This window comes from Pezoporus occidentalis, unplaced genomic scaffold (assembly GCF_034315485.1).
Source record: "Pezoporus occidentalis ecotype Australia unplaced genomic scaffold, CSIRO_AGI_Poc_V1 ctg26, whole genome shotgun sequence".
In the NCBI taxonomy this organism is placed as follows: Eukaryota; Metazoa; Chordata; class Aves; order Psittaciformes; family Psittacidae; genus Pezoporus; species Pezoporus occidentalis.
In genome coordinates, this window is record NW_026914502.1 from 2,643,655 (window position 1) to 2,663,093 (window position 19,439).

At 46.1% G+C, this 19,439-nt stretch overlaps 1 protein-coding gene across 5 annotated transcripts in view; it reads left to right on the plus strand.

The window, feature by feature from the left end:
* Positions 1–19,439, plus strand: part of CD96 (CD96 molecule) — a 63,905-nt gene that overhangs the window by 33,163 nt on the left and 11,303 nt on the right. For 2 of the 5 annotated variants that reach the window (XM_062623964.1, XM_062623961.1), the window contains exons 3-10: positions 1,244–1,470; positions 4,437–4,862; positions 8,081–8,190; positions 9,616–9,838; positions 13,852–13,907; positions 16,106–16,196; positions 16,561–16,737; positions 17,890–17,943. In XM_062623964.1, the coding sequence (XP_062479948.1) occupies positions 1,287–1,470; positions 4,437–4,862; positions 8,081–8,190; positions 9,616–9,838; positions 13,852–13,907; positions 16,106–16,196; positions 16,561–16,737; positions 17,890–17,943 (1,321 nt within the window). In that variant the 5' untranslated portion in view covers positions 1,244–1,286. Of the gene's footprint in view, positions 1–1,243; positions 1,471–4,436; positions 4,863–8,080; positions 8,191–9,615; positions 9,839–13,851; positions 13,908–16,105; positions 16,197–16,560; positions 16,738–17,889; positions 17,944–19,439 lie in introns of those variants that run through there. The other 3 variants (XM_062623962.1, XM_062623963.1, XM_062623959.1) reach the window with 2 other exon arrangements.

Sequence of the window (19,439 nt, forward strand, 5' to 3'; positions counted from 1 at the left end):
AGTAGTGTATAAAATAAAGACATGACCAGTGAGGTTTTGCTTTACCTTGAGCTCTGTGCCTTGCATGGTGGAGTTATGGAGAGCTCCATGGTCAGTGAAAGCAGGCAGAGGGGAAGGAAATGCAAAGTGGTTGGAAGCAAGTTTGCAGGTGGCAGCTGGCGCTTTCCATAGGCCTTGTCTGAGGTGCAGAGAGGATTATCATTGAAGAAAGCGGCCAACAAAAGCACCGAGGTCTCCTATAAGTTGTTTCAGAAACAACATGTCAAGACTCCCATCATACAGCTGTGGACCAGCCACTCAAGGGAGGGCACTGGTAGTGGATGTAGGTGCCTCTTTGAGGGACTATGAGGTTGGCTGGGGCTTTGAGCAACCTGGTCTTGTGGAGGGTGTCCCTGCCCATGGCAGGGAGGTTGGAACTGGATGAGCTTTAAGGTCTTTTGCAAGCCAAACCATTCTACGATTCCATGATCCAGCACATAGGCTTTCTATGCCCTGACGGATGGGCTGTAATTGGCTTTCTGAAAAGCCACAACACAAGGTCCAGTTTACGTAGCACTTGCCTCCAATGAGATGCATAACTGATAGGTGTATGCCTAGTTCATGAAACACGATGTGCTTCAAGGACAGTTTGGAAGGATTTACACTTGTCCTGCAATAAAGACAGGTCACAGGACTGGCAGGAACCAGTCCATGCCTGAGGGTGCTGCCATTACCAAAGCTACCAGCTGAATGGGGTAGGAACAGGGGTTAACCACACCAAGTGATGGTGTTGTGCGGTGCTGTAATTCTTCATCCTGCTCAAAATAATTAATGGTCTCCTTCTCTGGAGGAAAAAAAACAAAACAGAAAGAATAAGTAAGGTGAAGTTGGAAAACTCTCAATTTATTCTGTTTTAATGTAGGGGCATTGGTTTTGTTGTTACGCCGGGGTTTTTAAACCCAGCATAATTTTAACCTGAGCGTAGAGAATGTAAGAATAACATAATTGAGCTATTTTGGACTAACACAGTGAAGGAAATGAAGCAGGCAAAGAAAGTCCCCTTTTTTGTACACTACCTACCCTATATTCAACCTTAGTCACCAGACAAGTGTTTGAGAGATTGCAAACCAGTAAACTGCTCACTCTGAGCTTATTTGAAAAGACAAAGTACAAAAAATACAGGTCTTCAACATGGGCTTAGAGTACAGGTAGTGTTTTCAACATAAAGGTTTCACAAGATGTGCTAATTCTATCGCTGTGGCAGGAAACTGAGGCTTTCACATCTGCTTTGAAGTCACACTAAAACGATGAGCATGACTGTGCTGCACATCTGCCTGTCTGCACGGGGCAGACCATTTCAACTTCCTTTTCAGAGACGCTGCAAGGAGCAGGCCAAGAGAGCTACGTGTTTACCAAAGCATCGTCGGGTGAGGATGGGAAAAAGGTGCCTCTTCTCCCTCCTTTGTTTGCTCTTGGTGGCCAGCAGTGCAGGTAAGCATGTCAATGGGCCCCCTTGACTCAGCTGATGACAGAGGGTGGCAAGGGGCAGGGTGGCAAGTGCAGGCTGGGCTCAGCATGTCTCGGTAGGGCAAGCTGTAGCTGCTAGCAATGATTTTGTTTCCTGACAATTTTCCACTAAGCCCAGTGACAACGTGCAGCCAGTAAGGACTAAATGGGTTGCACTGACACGCAGATTAGTTTATTCAAAATACCATTTTTTCCCCAGAATTATCACTGAGATGAGCTCAGTTGTATTTAGGGCAATTTGTGCTCATCTCCAATGGGCAAACAGGAAAACTGCTTATAAAGAGCAAATAAAAAATCTCTCTCTTACACACACATGCATACCTGTGTACGCAGAGAGAGGAAGAGGTGAAACACTTCAAGGCAAGAGTAAATTGTACTGCTGTGGCCCCTTAAATAGATCCTTCCCGTCGTCTTCCCCACCTAGCCCTATGTGCTGTGTTAAAAAGCTTGAGAAACAGGAGAAACAATTTTGTCAGTGGGAGTAAAAGTGTCAGGAAAGTTGAGTAAGGAGAAACGCATCCTCGTCCAAGGGAGTTTAAACCAGAACAATCTAAGGAAAACCAGGGAAAAGCCTGATGCTCACAACCCCCTCCACACAGAACTCTTACAACAGACTGGCCACGCTGAATGCAGCAGTGCTTATTGCCAGCTAGGAAGAAGAACGTTGTAGGATACACGTTTTTTCCAATTAAGAAAGGAACAAATTAACGTGTTTGACTGCTGTGGTAAGATGCATCTCAAAACCTCCTCCTATTTTCCTACATCACTGCGGCAAAATGGATTTTAAAAGAATGTATTTAGTATGTGTATTCATAGGAAATGAAAGTTCTCAAATGCAAAAGAAAAGCATAATAAGAAAGAATTAGACTCCTCAAGACATGCACATGCAGGAAAGCAATGCTCTTTAGGGATGAATAGGACTGCTGGGTTTTTCCTCTGAGGATGAAATCCTCACTGAAACCACTCAAAGGTGAAAATGGACACCATTGTGCCCTTGATGGAGATCAGACGTGTAAACGTTTGGGAGTTACTCTATTAAGCTTCAAATGGAGCACAAGTATGGGCAGCTGCATTTGGAAAAATCAAGTTGGCATAAAATGAGGCTCATTATACTGAGATGCTAACAAAAAGCTAAGAACGCTTTAACATTAATGGGTTTCAGTTAAAACAATAGTGCGAGGCTACTAACGAGCAACACAAATTAAATGTTGTTTCTACATGTGTAATGTTTTCATCTTCATGTAAATTTATTCCAGTAACTCTTGGTAGGCATTCTTCACATGGTCCTTTAACTTGTTACAGCATTGGTATGAATATGAGAGCTAATTTGCTAGGTGGCCCTTGCTGGTTAGTCTGATTGCAAGATTGCTAATGGCTTTTTCCTCAACTTTTCCTGATGCAAAACTTGCACTGAAATCAATGAGCACTTGCTATAATAAGCTCTTTGGACTGACAGAAATAGTTTTCAGTAATTTTTCTCACAGCACTTGTCACTCAGGCTTATTTTTATTTGCCCTTTTACATTATCCCATCTCTTGGGAGTCAATTAAAAGATGAGCAGAGCATGCACAGCAATAAAAATAATGAGATTAGTGTTGGGCATGGCCATCCAGTAGCTTTGCTCTCCATGCACCTAGTTCATGTCACCCTTCAGTGCTTAGGTACCACATCTCAGCCAGCTCTGCAGGGATATGGGACTGTGCCCTTGTTCTTTCCTGTCAAACCAGAGCTGCGGGTGCACCAGGTCCCTGTTTCACTCCTGACTGTGCTGGCCGAGTATGGGGCACACCAGGCCACCTGCAGGCATCATTGAGGCTGCCTGGTCCCTGGGAGGGTCCCTGGATTCAGGTATCCCAGAGCCCTGTACCACGGGGTAAAGCAGATGTCAAAGCAAAGAAATTGGTACCCACCTTTAGCAAGTAAGGAAGATGAGCAGCGTGCACTCGCTGCCATGGGGAGTCAGCAGCATGGCTGGTGGGACTGTGGGGCACGTTCCCAAAGCAAATTTGCAGTGTTGTTTCGATACACAGGATAAAATCCAATGGATACAGGGAGCAGCAAGTCTGTACCTAAGAACATCTGCACAAGCACATTTTTTAATGGGGACTCATATGCTCCTTTGGAAACGGCTCTGTGGCTATGACTGATTACTTGTCTGATTATTACAACACCCCATCCATAAATTCTTCATCTCCTTGAGTGTGTCAGTGCCCTCCATACAGGGATTTGGGGACTGTGAGCTTCTTGTTCATAGGAGGGAGAAGCAGCGAGAAATCAATGTTACTACAGCAGCAGAGAAACTGAGTAGTATAGGCTCCCGTTGAAAGCCCCTTCATTTCACCCATCCATTACTCCTTTATATGGCACACTAAGGACTGCCAACATGTTGTATGAAATTAAATGAGGAAGAAACCATACAGCTCGCTCTGACGCCGAAACAGACACTTGTTCAGGTCATGCAGGAGCTGTTTAATAACGCAGAGGTAGAAGGACAGGTTTCTCTGTCACAGCAGTGAAGACAATGATAATGGACAGGAGGAACAGTGCAGGGCAGAATCAGCCAGCAGGGATAACTCATTTGTTCTTGCTAAAATTGCTGGGGCATAACTGGGCCTGGCTTCTGCTTTATTTATATCACAGGAAAGATTTCCATTTTCACAGAGGGACTCAGGGTTCCCATTTCTCTCCTGTGCGTGTGATGGGAGCTCCCTGCCCTCTTCCAGACAACCGTGTGTTTGCTCTCCCTGTTCTCCCTCTGAAGCCTCTGCCGGTGGAGATGTGTAAACCTCTTCCCTGCAAAGCCTATTTCTACAGTTGCAGGGTCTGCGTGGTTGCCTGTGCCTAAGGAACCAAATCACATCAAAGATGGCCTAGGAAGAAGCTTTGTTTAAACATTACTTGCACTGAAAATTGTCCCATTTGCTTTTAAGGCCAGCCTGAAGATGTCATTACAGAAACAGAAGTAGTCCAGGCTTTGCCAGGTACCGACGTGACCCTGGTATGCGGCTTCCCAAAACCACATGCCACCTACATCATACAGACACAGTGGTCCAAGACTGATGACACACAGCTTACCAGAATAGCTGTTTATCACCCTGTTTATGGCACCCACTACTTCACCTTTCCTGAGGCTTCTTACAACTTTTCGGTGTCCTTCAGCACGGGGAGCTGCTGCAGCTGGGATGAGACAGAGGCTTTGTGTTCCCCTGATCCAAATGCCAAGTCCGAATGCAGTCGGTGGGCTCTGCATCTGAAAAACATTACCATTTCCCTTAGCGGGCAGTATGAGTGCAGTTTTGCTACTTACCCTTATGGGACAAAGGCTGCAAAAATCCAGCTTATTGTCAAGGCAGAAGGTAAGTGGTTATGAATGGGATGTTGGGGTTTTTGTAACAGGGGATGGGGGTAACGGGGTGGGGGAATGTCATTAACATTTCTTAGTCTTTGATGGTGACTTCTTTGGGGTTTGCACTGGTGCCACTGAACAGCACTGCCTACACAGTTTCCTACTTACCAGGCGCTCTCTAGCTGTTGTTACCTAGCTCATGATTAGGAAACCTTATTTATTTGGAGGAATACAAAGTTAGATGGGAATGGTGAGATGGGCAGTTTCTACATTTTCATTATGGAGAAAAATGCTGCAGAGATGACTGGATGCTGAGATGAAGGAGGATGCCGGATCTCCAAACCATGCTGTTCTGCTACTATGGGCATGCAGCACTGAGCACCAGAGAGAGACAAACAGCCTAGTCTGGTTGAGGCCAAGAGCTGGCATCTGCTGGGCATGCTAGGTGTTAGCTCCATGGAGGGATGTGTCCCACCATGAAAAACAAACTGGAGCAAAGCGGGGAATTGCTTGAAACAATCACAGGAACAGAGATGTGGCTGCTTCTGTCAGCCAAAAGGATGCTGGAAAGCATCATGACTGCTCTTGGTAAGTAAGCCTCAGGGGAGAGTGTGAACTCCAGGAAGGATATTTAAATTATCCTGGCAAAGGGACAAATGGGTTTAAACAGGACGTGAGTGGATTTGACTACAAATTAAACAAGAGTGGCAACCCTTTAGTGCAGCAATTTGGGAACAGCTGTTTAATGCCAGCAGTGAGGGCAAAAGTCCAAACTGCCGTGAAGATGGAGCTGGGCAGGGATGCTGGGCAAGCTTGCTGTTGTGCACATGGGGGACTGAATTTGATGGCCCCCAGAAACCTCTTCCTGACCCAGGTTTCTGTTAACAAGCCAAGAAGGATTAAACTAAATCCTGGCATGATTTCAGTTAAGAGCTGCAAGGCCAACGTGCTCGCTCTGCTTGTGGCCAGGACTGTAGATACAGCACCCATTCAAAGGTGAGGAGCAGGGTGGGTGCAGGTGATGTTGGGGTAGCAGAGGGTAGCAGTGCTCCCACCACCTCTTTGGCCTGTATGAGGCCAGACTAGTGGCAGGAGGGACATAGGTCCCCATGCTGGGTTGCATCCATCCTGCAGCAGGAAGAGGCCCTGTGCAAGCCTCATTCACAGAGACATTCACCCCAAACCCTTGCTCCCTGATGGCACCTGCATGGCAGTGGCTTAAAGCACTTTGGTGCTGTTATCCTGGTACAAGTAGTGCTGGTAACCACATGCAGCTTCTGTTCTTCATGCAGTTTGTCTCTTCCTTAATACAATAATAGTGCTAATTAGGCATTGCTCCTTTTCTCTTGCTGGTGCTCTCTGTTGATACTGGCCTGCTCAGTGTTGTTATTGTTGTCTACATGTTAAACGTGGGCAGTTCTTATTCATACAGCCGTCATTGTGGCTTTATTTCAGTACCTACATGATGTAGCAAGCTGTGCTACTAGTAACTGCTTGATTAGAGGGAACTAAGAAAAATCACTTCTCAACATACCTCTTGAAGATCTGTATTTTAAGGTAACCAGATCTTCTGCAATAAATCACTTCAAAAAGGCAAATGATCTCAATCCAGCCTACAAGTGCGGCGGAGAGGAGTACTAGTCATCAATGAAGTACAGCACCCGACTACATCAAAGTGAAGTGAATCCAGATGGATTCAACTTGGAGGCACTGCAAAGCCCACAGAGCAACAGGCCTAGGTAGGACTGACAAACAGGGAGGACCTTAGCCAACATGCTGTTAATGGAGATGGGAATCAAAGACAGGGGAAACAGCACCTGGGAAACGTGACTGTGAGAACAGGCTGAGGCTCTTTGCAGGCTGAACTCTTGGTGCAGCTACGCATCTTCATACTTCCTGCATGCTCCATGGCACATTTGCACAGTAACTTGTCCCAGCAAAGTCTCCTGTGCTGTTTTCTTCTTGGGAAGCCATGAATTTGCTTTTTCTGCCCTTTCTCTTTCCTTTCTGCGCTATCCAGCCCCTTTAGTGCTTGTGCATGCCCTGTCCCACTGTGATAGCTGGCTCCTCAACTGCTTGTCTCTGGTGGAAAGGGGAGAGGAGCTGCTTCTGGCACTGGGTCTCCTGGGCTCCACTGAGCACTGCCTTTCTCTGTGTCCCTGCGGCTCAGGCTGTGTGCTTGCAGTGTCACTCTGTGCTTGGTTGCCAGACATATAGGAAGTTACAGTCACCAGCAAGTCCCCACTACCAAACAGTCCAGACCTGTTAGATATTGCCCTTCCCCTCAAGATTAAACAGGTAGTTAGAGTATGCATCTATTTTATCTCACCAGACAAGTAGAGCTACCAGGGGAGCGAAGTTCAGGAGTTTCCCAGTGGTGTCTGCAGGTACCTGCCTAGAAGAAGAGGGAAGGCAGGCCTGGGCAGCACAGTGATGGCACCAGGGCAGGCTGCATGGTGTGGCCACTAATGGTCAGACTAATGGTCAGAGGGATTAATGCTCACCAAGGCACCCCTAGCATCCCCTGGCCATCACCGCTTCTCTTCCTGTTTCAGTGCACACACACATGCAGACCTGATGCTTGGACCACTGCTGTGTTCTGATCAGTGCATCACCCTGACCCTTCCACAGGAGGTCTGGAGCTCTGGACTGGGAATGGGGTAGGGTAGGAGGTATCCAAATGCTTTTATGAACCGATGACAAAGGAAAGAGTGGCAAGCTCTCTGCTCCTGATAATGGGCAGGTTGGAGAATAACAACAGGAGCACTTACACTGAAAACCAGGGTTAATCTCAACCTGCCTGACGTGCTGAGCACCTTGCTTTGTGAAAGGAGGTTTACAGAGAAAAGGAAATACAAGCGCGCAAAATTGATGTGAAGGTTTATTGCCAAGGAAAGAAAAAAGGAGAAAAATTGAAGCTTCAACTTGCTCTCAGCTCCAAAATGAGACCCCTTGATCCTGAATTGAAGCACTGGTTTTCGTGAAATGCCCAAAGTTTCAGGTGAAGCCATGAATTAGTCATGCAACTGCATCTAGAATCAGATGCAGAGATTTCACTTACCATATGTGCCTGTGGGTAATGGTTGAAAATTACAGTAGTCTTGTAATCAAAAAAGTGCCTGTTCCTTGAACAGTAGACCAGTCAATATTGTTTTCTAAAGCACAGTGCATGTCACGTTTCTGATTTTCCTTCTCTGGCTTTTTTTGCTGTCGTTGCAATGATAAAAGAGGAGCAGCACGACGTGAAGGAAGTGTGGTTAAACCAGACTTTAGAAATTCCATGCCTTGGGGACACGGCCTCAGAAAGTTTGTCCCATTATCCTTTGAAATGGCTGGTGGTAAGTGTTCTTCCTTTCAGGCTTACATTCCAGAAGGAACTACAGGGTAGTTTGGCAGATGGAAATAGACTTTATTGCGTCCTGCAGAACCTGCCAAACAAAAGATACTGGTCATGTTGGACTGCGATAACAAAGGGGAAAAGTACAAACACGGGTTTGCAACATAGACACCCCAAACAATAGCTGCTCAAGAAGCAGAGAGGCAAAACTCCATCTTAATTGCTTTTAATTTTTCAGTAATGCCTGTAGAACAGGTATGTGGAAAGGGCCAAATAGAGCTAAACTATTCCTTATGTTGGATTTCCCAGGGATTTTTGCTGTAGTGAAGCTTTGGTATCTCTGAAAAACACAGGGTTACCGTGTAGGGTAGTGAGATATCAAGCAGCTTTGAAACAGAAAGGAAAAAGAGAAAAAGGAGGTGACTGCAATGTTTTGGTTAACCTCTGTATCACAAATACACGCCGACACATGCGAACCCGGTTCTCTAGCTAACCACATAAATATTATGTTAAACACTTTGCTGTGAGCTATAAAGCTCCTTATATTTCTGTACTGCATCCCACTCTCTGGATAAATATTTGCATGTGTGTGTTTTAATGGAATGTTTTAGTATTAATCTCAGTACGTAGAGATAAGTACCAGCCATCAGTATCCTTGAGCTTGACCCTGTTCATTTCTATTTATTGTCACTGAGGTGCTGTAACTGTTGAGGGGTTTCTTAAAGGTGATTTACAAGTGCTTTAGGCTTTTCAGTCTTTTGTCCTGGCTCATTTTCTATCCAGAGCTGCCTTTTGCAGTGCATTCTTCAGATTAAAGTTCTACCAGTTCTTTGAAGGGAACATCCTTGCCCTTACTACTTTTTAGTGAAGGGGAAAGAACCCAAAGGTCAGCATGATGATACATGTGGGTCACCATGAGTCATTCAGAGTACAGCTTGCAAATACGTACTGAGGCACAGACATCCAGGATGTGCAGGTTGCACCTATATCTAAGGGTGGCTGCCACTTAGGCATTAAAAGATGACTTTTAGATATCGTTATCAGGTTCTCACTATTTAAAATCTAAAACCCCAAGGTTTTTCTTGGAATTTCAGTCATATTTACTGTGTGTAGGATGTTCAGCATAACTTAGATTGCTGCAGTGAGAAAGCGGCCCTGATGCCCTCTCTGCAGGCTACAGAGATCAGGACTTACAAGGCACGGCTATTTACTCTATAGTTATTGGTAAGATGATGACTACTATTGACTTTGAACTTCTGAGAGAGAGCGTATTTGGAAAGAAATAGAAGTTGTAAATGTCCCCTTACTGCTATGCAATGCTAGGGGTGCAAGGGAAGATTTTCATAGTGGGAATAGGGTTGATCTATAAAAATAGATAGGGGAACGAAGAGATTCTGGTCTTCACCTATTTTTGCTCTTTTTACAGGAGCAAAATGACACGAAAGAGGAACTTGTAACCAAGGAGCCCTCCTGTGCTGCAGTGTACAGGAACAGCAGCATGCTCTGTGGGCAGAGATTCCACCTGGGTTTGAATAATGCTCTAAAGATTTTCCCCATCAGAATCACAGACGATGGCAAGGTGTTCTCCTGCCATGTGGTGTCCCATCCGGAGAGAGTCCAGAAGAGCAGCACCACTGTGAGAGTATTCGGTAAGGGGCTTACACCAGCTGCCCATTCACTTGCACTTGGAAAGGTAACACTCCTATCTGGTTCTGAAAGCAGTAGCTTCTGAAGTACGCTGTTTGAGTTTTTTTTACATATAAATATTGACATTACATTCTTTTCAGCTGCATTGAGTTAAAATGTTAATAAATAACCCCGTGATTCTTAGGAAGAATTTGAGGCCATTCCTCCAACTTCTGATGTGGAACCACTGCGTTTATATCACCACCACTGGCATGCACATTGCCACTATCTCACCCTGATGTGTAAGCTTATGTTGGCACTTTGCAGGTTACAGGTAAGCACCTTGGTCATCAAGACCTCCATGCCCCAGTGCAAAATGACCATGCTGCCTGTGTTAGGAAATCACAGCCAAAATGTAGCAAGCAGGTAAAGTGTTTTGGAACTACTGTTACTGCAGTGCCACATCCCTGAAGGTATGTGGTGTTCAACTACTGCCAAGGGCTCTGGATCTGAAAGTGAAGTCCTGCCTGTGGGTCTCAAACTGCTTAGGAATGGCAGGGCCCGTGTAGCACGAAAGTGTGGGCTGGCATTTCATGATGGAAGACTTCCCCATCTTTAGTTCCTTGCTCTAATCCCTTTCTAGTGTCTTAGGAGCTACTCTACAATTGTTGAGGTACAACTGAATCAGAAAAATGCTGCCCACTTTTTGAGCAGTGTCTCTGGAAAACATATTTCCAATGCCCCAAAACCGAATGGGTGTTAAACAGTGGGTCTGTCAACAGGGAGCAGCAAGAGAAAAAACCCCAGTAAAACCTGTGTCTGGGAGATGTTGGTCACTGATGCAAGAGAAGTAAAAATAGAAGTTAATGATCTGAAATTTCCTCTTGCATTTGTATGATTCAGAGATGGGTTTTACTTTTGCAAATCAGCATTTGTCAACTAGATACAGTGTTACCTGGGTAATTGTTCAAGTATACTAGCATACTTGAGCTCTCCTTCCCCTTCATCCCTACTGATGCTTTTGCTGTTATGCTGGTATCTGCTGCCCAAAGAGGTTGTTTTATTTGGCTTATTGTCTGAATTACTGTGTCATGTATGGTTGTCTGTGCATGCACTCAGATCAGTACAACAGCACAGAGAGGCAAACAGGAGAAAGCAACTGTGGCCCTTGGTGGTGAATTGCCTGTGATGCTCCCAGTAAGGGCTGGCTGGCTTTGGACTGGGGCGCTGTGCAGTCAGCCTCTCTCGCAGGTATCCCAAGAGCAGAGTTATATGAAGGCTCAAATAGCCAAGGCAGGATGCTAAGCTCAGTAGTAAGCACACACAGTGTCAACAGCACATTGTATTGGTTACATCTCTCATCCTGGCCATTAGCAATGATGTAGCTGGAGAACAAAGGCAAACTGAAACCTGGGGAGGTTCTCCCATCTTAGCAAGCCAACAACCCCATCACCCAAACACTCGTGCAATTGAACCACATGGGCTGGGTGGCACAAAAGCAGGGCAGGGAGGGCAGGCAGCTAGTGCACCGTGGTGCTGCAATAGGCAGGAGGAGGAGAGGGAAGGTCTGTCACCTGCGGGAAGCTCCTTGTGCCGGATCCCTCTGATAAAAGCTGCAGGGCTAAACACAGCCCAAGCCTGAGAAGCGGAAGCGATGCTTCCCCACAGAGGCTTGAGATGGCCTGAGTGTGCCTGAGAGTGGGGCAGTAGAGGATGAGGAAGGCATGAACAAATCTCAGTGAAGTTGAGAGGCTTGGTAGGTTGAGTGAAAACAGACATTCAATCAAGAAAGCTTTTTTTAAGAGGGCACTTCTGGGCTGAAACACTTTAAAGTATTTCTTTTCTATAACAGAGTCCTTTTAAATACAAGTTTCTGAGAAAATGTATGCTCTTTTCACGTCTAACTTTGCCACACATTGATTTCTCCTTTTTGTAAGAGCTCAGCAGCAGAAACTGCTGCGCTGAATATTGAATTTCTGCTAGACCCAAAATGTTGGTAAATATCCCAGCAAGACAAATGAACGTCAAACTATTAACAGGGGCTGGAGATGTTAAGTGGAAAAGATCTATTGGATCCTTCAGAGCTGTGCTTGAGAGCTGCCTGCCAGAACAGTTACCCAGCAAATGTCTTCAAAGCAAGCAGAGGGCAGCATCCTGTACAGATGTGGAGAAGCATTGCATCTACTCAGAGCTTGCCAGGCAACACCTGGAATACTGTGCTCAGTTTTGGTCCTGGCTATACAAAACCAATGTGGACAGGCTGGAGAGGGTTCAGAGAAGGGCACAAAGATAATCAGAGGACAGGAAAGCCTGGTGTGTGAGAAAAAGGCTGAGAGAACTGGGTTTGTTCAGCCTAGAGGAAAGAAGGCTCAGGGGAAACCTTATCACCATATTCTGGTATTTAAAGGGTGACTACAACACAGCTGGGGACCCCTTTTTACAAGGAGTCCCATGGAAAAGACAAGGGGTAACGGGCACAAGTTACTCCTCAGGAGATTCTGCCTCAACACAAGAGGCAAATTTGTCACAGTGAGAGCAATGAACCATTGGAATAACCTCTCCAGGGAAGCGGTGGAGTACCCAGCGTTAGGATACTTTAAGATTCAGCTGGACAGGGTGCTGGGACACCCAGTCTAGGTCATGCTTTGCCTAAAAACATTGGACCAGATGATCCTTGAGGTCCCTTCTAACCTGGTATTCTCTTATTCAGCGGTGCCTGTTCTCATCATCAAAAAAACAAAAGGAAGAGCAGGCACTAGATGAGGTTTTATTTAGTCTCCCAGCCAACTTTCAGCTGAGATTAGAAGATCCAGTGTACCAGATCTTTTCTTGCAGCTGAAAAAGTATGGTTGTCTTTCGCCGGCCCCACTACCACCTGTACAGTTTTGGCAAAGCAGAAACAAGGATATAATCTTAAGGCATCCATTTTCTGAGAGGAAGAAACCACCAAAGTAAACCAGAAACCAAACAAAAACAAACCAGAAGGTGGGGGGGAAAAAGGGTAACTTCAGGGTTAGTAAAAAAGGGGGAAAAAAGTATCTTAATGACAAAGATTAAAGTGAGGGTTAGCCTGGATCTCCTAAGGGGCTGCACTTGTTTCCAGTCCAGTTTTAAGGCTCAGAAAGGGACAGAAGTGCAATTTCGAATCATAGACTAGTTAGGGTTGGAAAGGACCTTAAGATCATCCAGTTCCAACCCCCTCCATGGGCAGGGACACCTCACACTAAACCATGTCACCCAAGGCTCTGTCCAACCTTTATCCAAGTCTTTATCCAAGTCTTTATCCAAGACTTTTGAGATTTACTGTATATTAGCACAGTTTCAACAGTCCTTACTTAACAAGTCAGTTAATAGCACTGCAAACCAGCAGCCCCAATGGCTAATGCCAGCTTAGAGAGGCTTACCGTACCTGATGACTTTTATCTAGAGAGTCAGCCATGCCTAGAACCAAAATGCTATGGAAACAAAAGGAAAGACGTTTTCCATCTGTAGTGCATGTGGTGGCCATCAGAAACCCGCTGCTGTGATGTGAAGGTGAGCTCTGGGCTTCCCAGCAAGGCAGGAAGCATCTGTAGTCTGACACTGCCACACATCTTCCCCCGCAACTGCACGGGGGTGGTCATTGCTATGCGAATCAGTCATTTTGGGGATGCCTAAAGCCTTCATAGGTGACTTTGGCAAACACCCAGAGCAACCAACAAGTGGGAAGTGTTTTACTTCAGCAGGCCTATGAAGGGTGGCTCTGCAGCCAGAGCCATGGCTGCAGGATGGTTTCTCCAGCAAAGCCACCCAAGAGTAGTTCAGGTAGGCAGCGACATACGTGATAGATCTTGTGGCAGCAGCTACTGGTACGTGCTTGGAAACCCCTTCCTCAACCTCAAATCGGAGCTGTGCAGGCTTTTATCTTGCTGGATGTGTGCGTGGATGTAGGCTTTAATTTCCACTCTTCATGAAACGAGGCTGTTAAGCCTTAATAGAAGCTGTTACTGTGACCCGTGTCATCCACTTAACTAATGCAATTCTGTTTGCTTTCCAGCCTACCCCGAGATCTCTGTTGGCCTGCAGGAGGGTGCTGCTGGCACTTCAGACAAGGTGAGTGAAGAATAATGCTTGTGACCACCACTGTGCCACCCCGGCAGGGCCAGCCAAGCTAAGCTGAATCAGGGACCTCCAAACAGACCAAGCAAGTCAATGAGTTAATATCAGCCATCCATGCCCTTTCTTCTGAATGATTTCCGTCCCCACAGCAGTGAGCCGCTCCAGTGAGGACAAACTGGAGCTAGCTAAGGGCTTCCCTGGTATGTGGGCAAAATCTGGGTTTGTGTTACTCATGTGAAGGCTCCTGGACACGATCGAGAGGCTGTGAGGAGCTGATGATATTACAGGAGGCTGTGATGCTTCTTTTCCCTTCCCATCTGCCAGCAACCACCTGGCAGCCTCGAGCTGCCCTCTCCACAGGGCTTTAAATCCCTCTCTGAAGAAGTCACCCACTACCTGGGATGCTGCTCCAAGGGGCCAGGCAGTGGCAGCCCCCATCTGCCACACAACCCCACTGGGACAGGGAGGAGCAGGTGCTGTGGGAGTGATGCTCGTGTTTAAATGAATGAGTGATGCTCATGTTGTGCTGCAAGCAGAACACAGCTGGAGCAAGAGCACAGCTGGAGCAAGCACAACACAGCTGAAGCAAGCAGGTGCCAATGGAATGACTGGATCTGAGGGCCCCTATTTACAGCTAAACAGTTAGACATGTGGTTTTGGGTCTCTGTTTTACCACATACTTGGTAATGATAAATACTGAAGGTCTGCTGCACCACGCTGGCCGTACTTGGCATAAAACGTATTTGTGGCCCATATGATTGACTAGCAAGCCACTCTGGCTACCAGGTATGGCACTTTGCTTCCTGTTGCATCCATCCGGGTTACAGCTTTTGATCTGTGAGCATCCAAGTTAATTTGGAAGGTTTCCCTTGGAAAATGCTTGTGGGTAGGCAGAACCTTTTATCAGCCATAGCCACCTGCTTCAGACAAGCCATGAGGCAGCTGGTTATGCAAAAGTTCCCTGGTAACCTATTTCCAGATGTAGTGTTGGACTTTGCAGGCTTTTGTCTTCACTGTCCTGTCGAGCAAACAAGCGGTGCTGCTATCGTGGGACCAGGCAATAGAAACTCTCTGTTCTTCACCTCCAAACACACACCAACTCCTTTCCTTCTCTTTTCCACCCTTTCTTGCAGGGCTTAAGTCTACTGTGGATGTCAGACTTGTATTTCTTCAGAGGCAGCATTTATAAAGATATTATTAATGCAAAGTGCCTTAAAAATAAGGGAATAATGAAAATAAGAGGGGAAAGCAAATGCATTACGCATTCAGAGGTTATTCACCATGGCTAGGAAAGAGTTTCAGCCAGGTATTTTCAGTCTTCATAATGAATGATTGACTTCTGTTGGCTGTAATGAATCAAGTTTGCTTTGAACTGAAGGTGTTAGCCTCTTTCTTTGAAAGTGGGAGCAAAAGGGCTTTGTGCTACATAGGTAGCACATGCTTTCTTCTTTGCTTTTTAATTATTGTTTGAATGCACAAGGCAATTTCTCTTAGTGCCATAATGCGCTAAGTAAATGTAATTGGGAGCATCCAGGCAGCATGAGGATGAGACCTCCCACCCTGTTAGTACCCAGCCCTTCATCCAGCCTTGATTTTGAGGTCCTTCCCACCTATTTCTTGATGAGAAATTACACAGATTTTTGGAGCAGTTACCATACCGACAGGACTACTGCATGCAAAGCAAGCAAATCCTTGTGACTTCTGGAAACCTCTTATCATGCTCTCTAAAAAGGTATCTGAATTTCTACATTCAGCACATCATTGTGCTAAGCAGTCTTTTTCCATGGGATTTGTCTCTATGTAATGCAGGAAGGATTTAGATGCCAACCAGGAGGTGTCTCAGCCCACTGCTGATTCCTGTGTTTCTCCATGTGGGTGTTTGTCACTGAGATGCTGGGAGAGGAACAGGAGGGTTTGGGCTTACCCTACATCTCTCCAGCCACAGCACAGGACTGGAGGGTGTTGAAAGCCCCATCACCCTGCACTTGGCCCATCATGATGGGGCTGTCCCTGGCTCTCATTCAGTGGTGTCTGCAACCAGAAATATAGGGGGTATGAGGGAGAGAAGTAGAACAATAAAGAGGACGCGAGTGGGATGGGGGGTAAATCAGCTCTGTCTGTAAGGGAGTTTGGAAGCTGGCAGCCAGGTGAGAAGTGGCTGAGATTAACGACTGGCTTTTATTGCCCCATAGCCTAACGTGACCTGCATCATGAGGAAGGTATTTCCCAAGCCAAGCCTTGTGTGGTACGTGGACAGAGAGAGCTTGACGGAGCAGCCTGGAGGTAATGCAACCTGTCAGTAGGATCATGGGGCAGCTGTAGAAGAGATTCCCAGGAAAAGCAATGGGTGCTCCTTGGCTCCTGCCATGGGGAACCTATAGGTGTCTATCGGGATTAAAGGAAGGGTATCAGGCCTCCTCAAAGGGAACGGCTGTGGCCACATCCCCCTGGAATTGCCAGTCGTTGGAATGATGGCTTGGCATAACTGCACTGCTCTTGCCAAGTCTTTGACAGTGTCTCAGCAAACAAACCTGCAGCCATATGAGCTTGCTTTTCAGTACCAGTATTTTGCACAGCTCTCATCTATGGTTTGGAGTGCAATGAGAGGCTTTTGCAGCTTTTCCTTTTCTTTTTCTCTTTCCCCAAGGAATTTCCATTGAGCAAGAAGACTCGCAAGACAGTGAAGGTTTCTATCAGCTGAGATCAACGCTGGTGTTTCAAGGGACCCACCAGACATCTAAGACGTTCTTGTGTGCGTGCCTGTTTTCCTTCCTTGGGAATGGAACATGGAATATTTCATCAAAAGAAATATTTGTTTCCTTCGGTAGGTTTTTCACAGGTAGGACACATCTGAAGTGTCAAATGATAAGAACACCAAGCGTATGTATTCTCTGTTATTCAAAATACAGAGAAATGCCAAGACTCTGGAAGTTTCATTGTGCAAGTTCATCACACAGCTTGAACTTGCCAACAGTGGTTTGTAGCTCAAGCCTTTTAATGAGCTAAGAAACTCCTGCACAAACATAAGATGCTTGCTATTTGAATCTTACTGCACTTCCCATACCCCAAAATACACTTGCTTAACCACATGGCACTAGTGAGATGTTATAACCCTGTGTTTCTCACTGAGCACTCGTGGCAGCAAATCTGCCTGTGTGCAGTGTAGCTCTCTGGAGTATCAGGGCTGCGTTGTACATCTCCAGTGACACCTGGAAACAGTTGAACCAAAACCAGTTGAGCCATTTTGGACAATGGAGAAACTCCCTTATAACATGTCCCATAAGAATTAGCTAAATGAAGAGGGAAGTGTGGAAAAATGGCCGTGCAGAGGTTTATGTCATTTCTGAGGATGCAGGGAAGGGCAGACTGATTTCCTTTAGCACCCTCTTGTGTATGCCTCCTCTTCAGGTGCAAATGCATAGTTACACCTTTTTCTTTCTTACTATGTATGCTCCTTGCTGCACAGATAACACAACTGAACTGCTGACCCCCTAGCAGCCTCCACGGGTACATCACATAGTGTGGTGACTGCTCGCAGCTCAGCTGTGTTCACTTGTGGATACGATCATTGCTATGTATTTCCACAAAGACTGCATCAAAAGCCAGAGCTTACTCCTCTGGAAACACAGCTTTGGAGGGAAAGGAGATAAAGGATCATTTTCCTCCAAAATGACTCATTTCACCCATTTTACAGTTTAGTAGAAAGATATTCGAGTTGGAGAGCTGTCAATTAGAGCAGTCTACATTCGTCCCTGCAGGCTATGCCAACGCTAAGATAGACGCGCTCTGTATAAAGACGTTAATGTACTTCGATGCGACAGAAAGAATTACTTTAATTCTCAGCTATGTTGTAGGATGTGTGTCATCACAATATGACATAAACCCCAAACTAAACTTCCAGCCTTTATGACAAAAGCCGAGCTACTTTAAAAGGCTGCTTTCATCTTTCTTTTTTCCTTTCTTTTGTCCTTCACAGACAATAAGCCTAATGAAGCCTCATCCAAAGCTTTCCCCACCATGGCTTCAGAAGGTAGGATAAATTAGAGAACAAAATAACCTGGGTTGTGTTAGAGGTGTGTCTGTGAGTTCCTACAGCTGTTGGAGAAATGGGTTTGCAAACTTGTTCCTGGATGGGTACTAATGTACTCCTCTCTGCAACTAGGATTCCAGGGCAAATACAATAAACAGGTATTTCAGTGATGTCATCTATCATAATTAAGCTCAAGCATAATTAAACTCCTGCCTTGAGGGGCACTTAGTGTTATTTCTGATGCGTCAGCTGGCATTTGAAATAGCTCTTTCAGCCCTGAACTGGTAATTAAAAATAACAGCCCCACTAATGGTTCTACCTTCTGCTTAAGTACACAGCCAAGATCTCAACATTTTGTCCTAATTAAAGAACTGATGGGATGATTCTTAATTTGTGTAAATTTGGCAAACCCGCGGTCTGCCCCTGCAAGTTTGTCTTATTACCAGCTTATTGCAGGGAGAGAAATCGGTTCCTCCACACCTCAGCCGAAGCCCTTTGGAGATGCCTCTCCTATTGCTCCGCGTAGGAGGCAGCTGGAGTTCAGCAGTGGGTTACATCAGGTGTGTCAGAGGAACACTGCGGACAAACAGCATGGAAAGAAGTGTGGGTTTCTGTGTAAGCTTGCTTCTGCGAGCACAGTTTGTGGCAGGCCCTGAGGGTTTGGCCGATACCCTGCTGGGTACCAGAAAGCCATCCCTGGTACAGGGGTCCCTGAGAGAGACTTTGTCCTTTGCTGGCCTCTGCAAGGTGATCTCCCAAAGCAGCCCTTGCAGCTTTGAATTGCACGCTCTGCAGAAACATAATGGGAGCTGGACATACCTCGAGGTGCCCCACTACCCTGGTGTTTAGACGTGCTGCATCTTCGGTAAGGAGTCTTTCTATGTCAGCCAGATGCCACAAAACCCCTGCTAGTGCAGGTGAAGCTAAGATGAAATGGAAATTGAAGATCAGCACTCAGAACAGTCAGAGGAGGCGCAAATGCTTGTGAAAGGAAGCAGCTGGAGAGTGATGGTTACCTCCTTATGCTGCTAATGGTCACTCCTTGCCCAGCACCCTCCCAACATCCCTGAGCAGACAGAGGTACCTTCTGGCTGCCTTTCCAGGTATGTTTGGCTAATGGGCTGTATGAGCTTTCATGGATCCCCTCCTTCACGGAGCCCTTTGGGGAGATTTAATCCTTCTTCCTAACCCTCTCAGGGGGTACTGTGCCCCCCTTCTGGGGAATGAACAGTGAGACTTCTCTCACTCAGGGTATAAATGCTGCTTGGGCAGAAGAGTGTCTCTGCTGTGCCGGGCTAGCCTATTGGCAGTCCTTTAATTACAAGGATTAGCTCCCTCTCATTTTCTTTGAGGACTCAATGAGCACTTTTCAGTGCAAACTGTCCCTGAAATTTCCTGTCACGGTTACAGTCTCTGAAGTGCTTCATGGATGGAGCTATGCAGCTGCCACCACCAGTCACATATGTTGTTTCAGCATCCATGCTAATAGGGCGCAT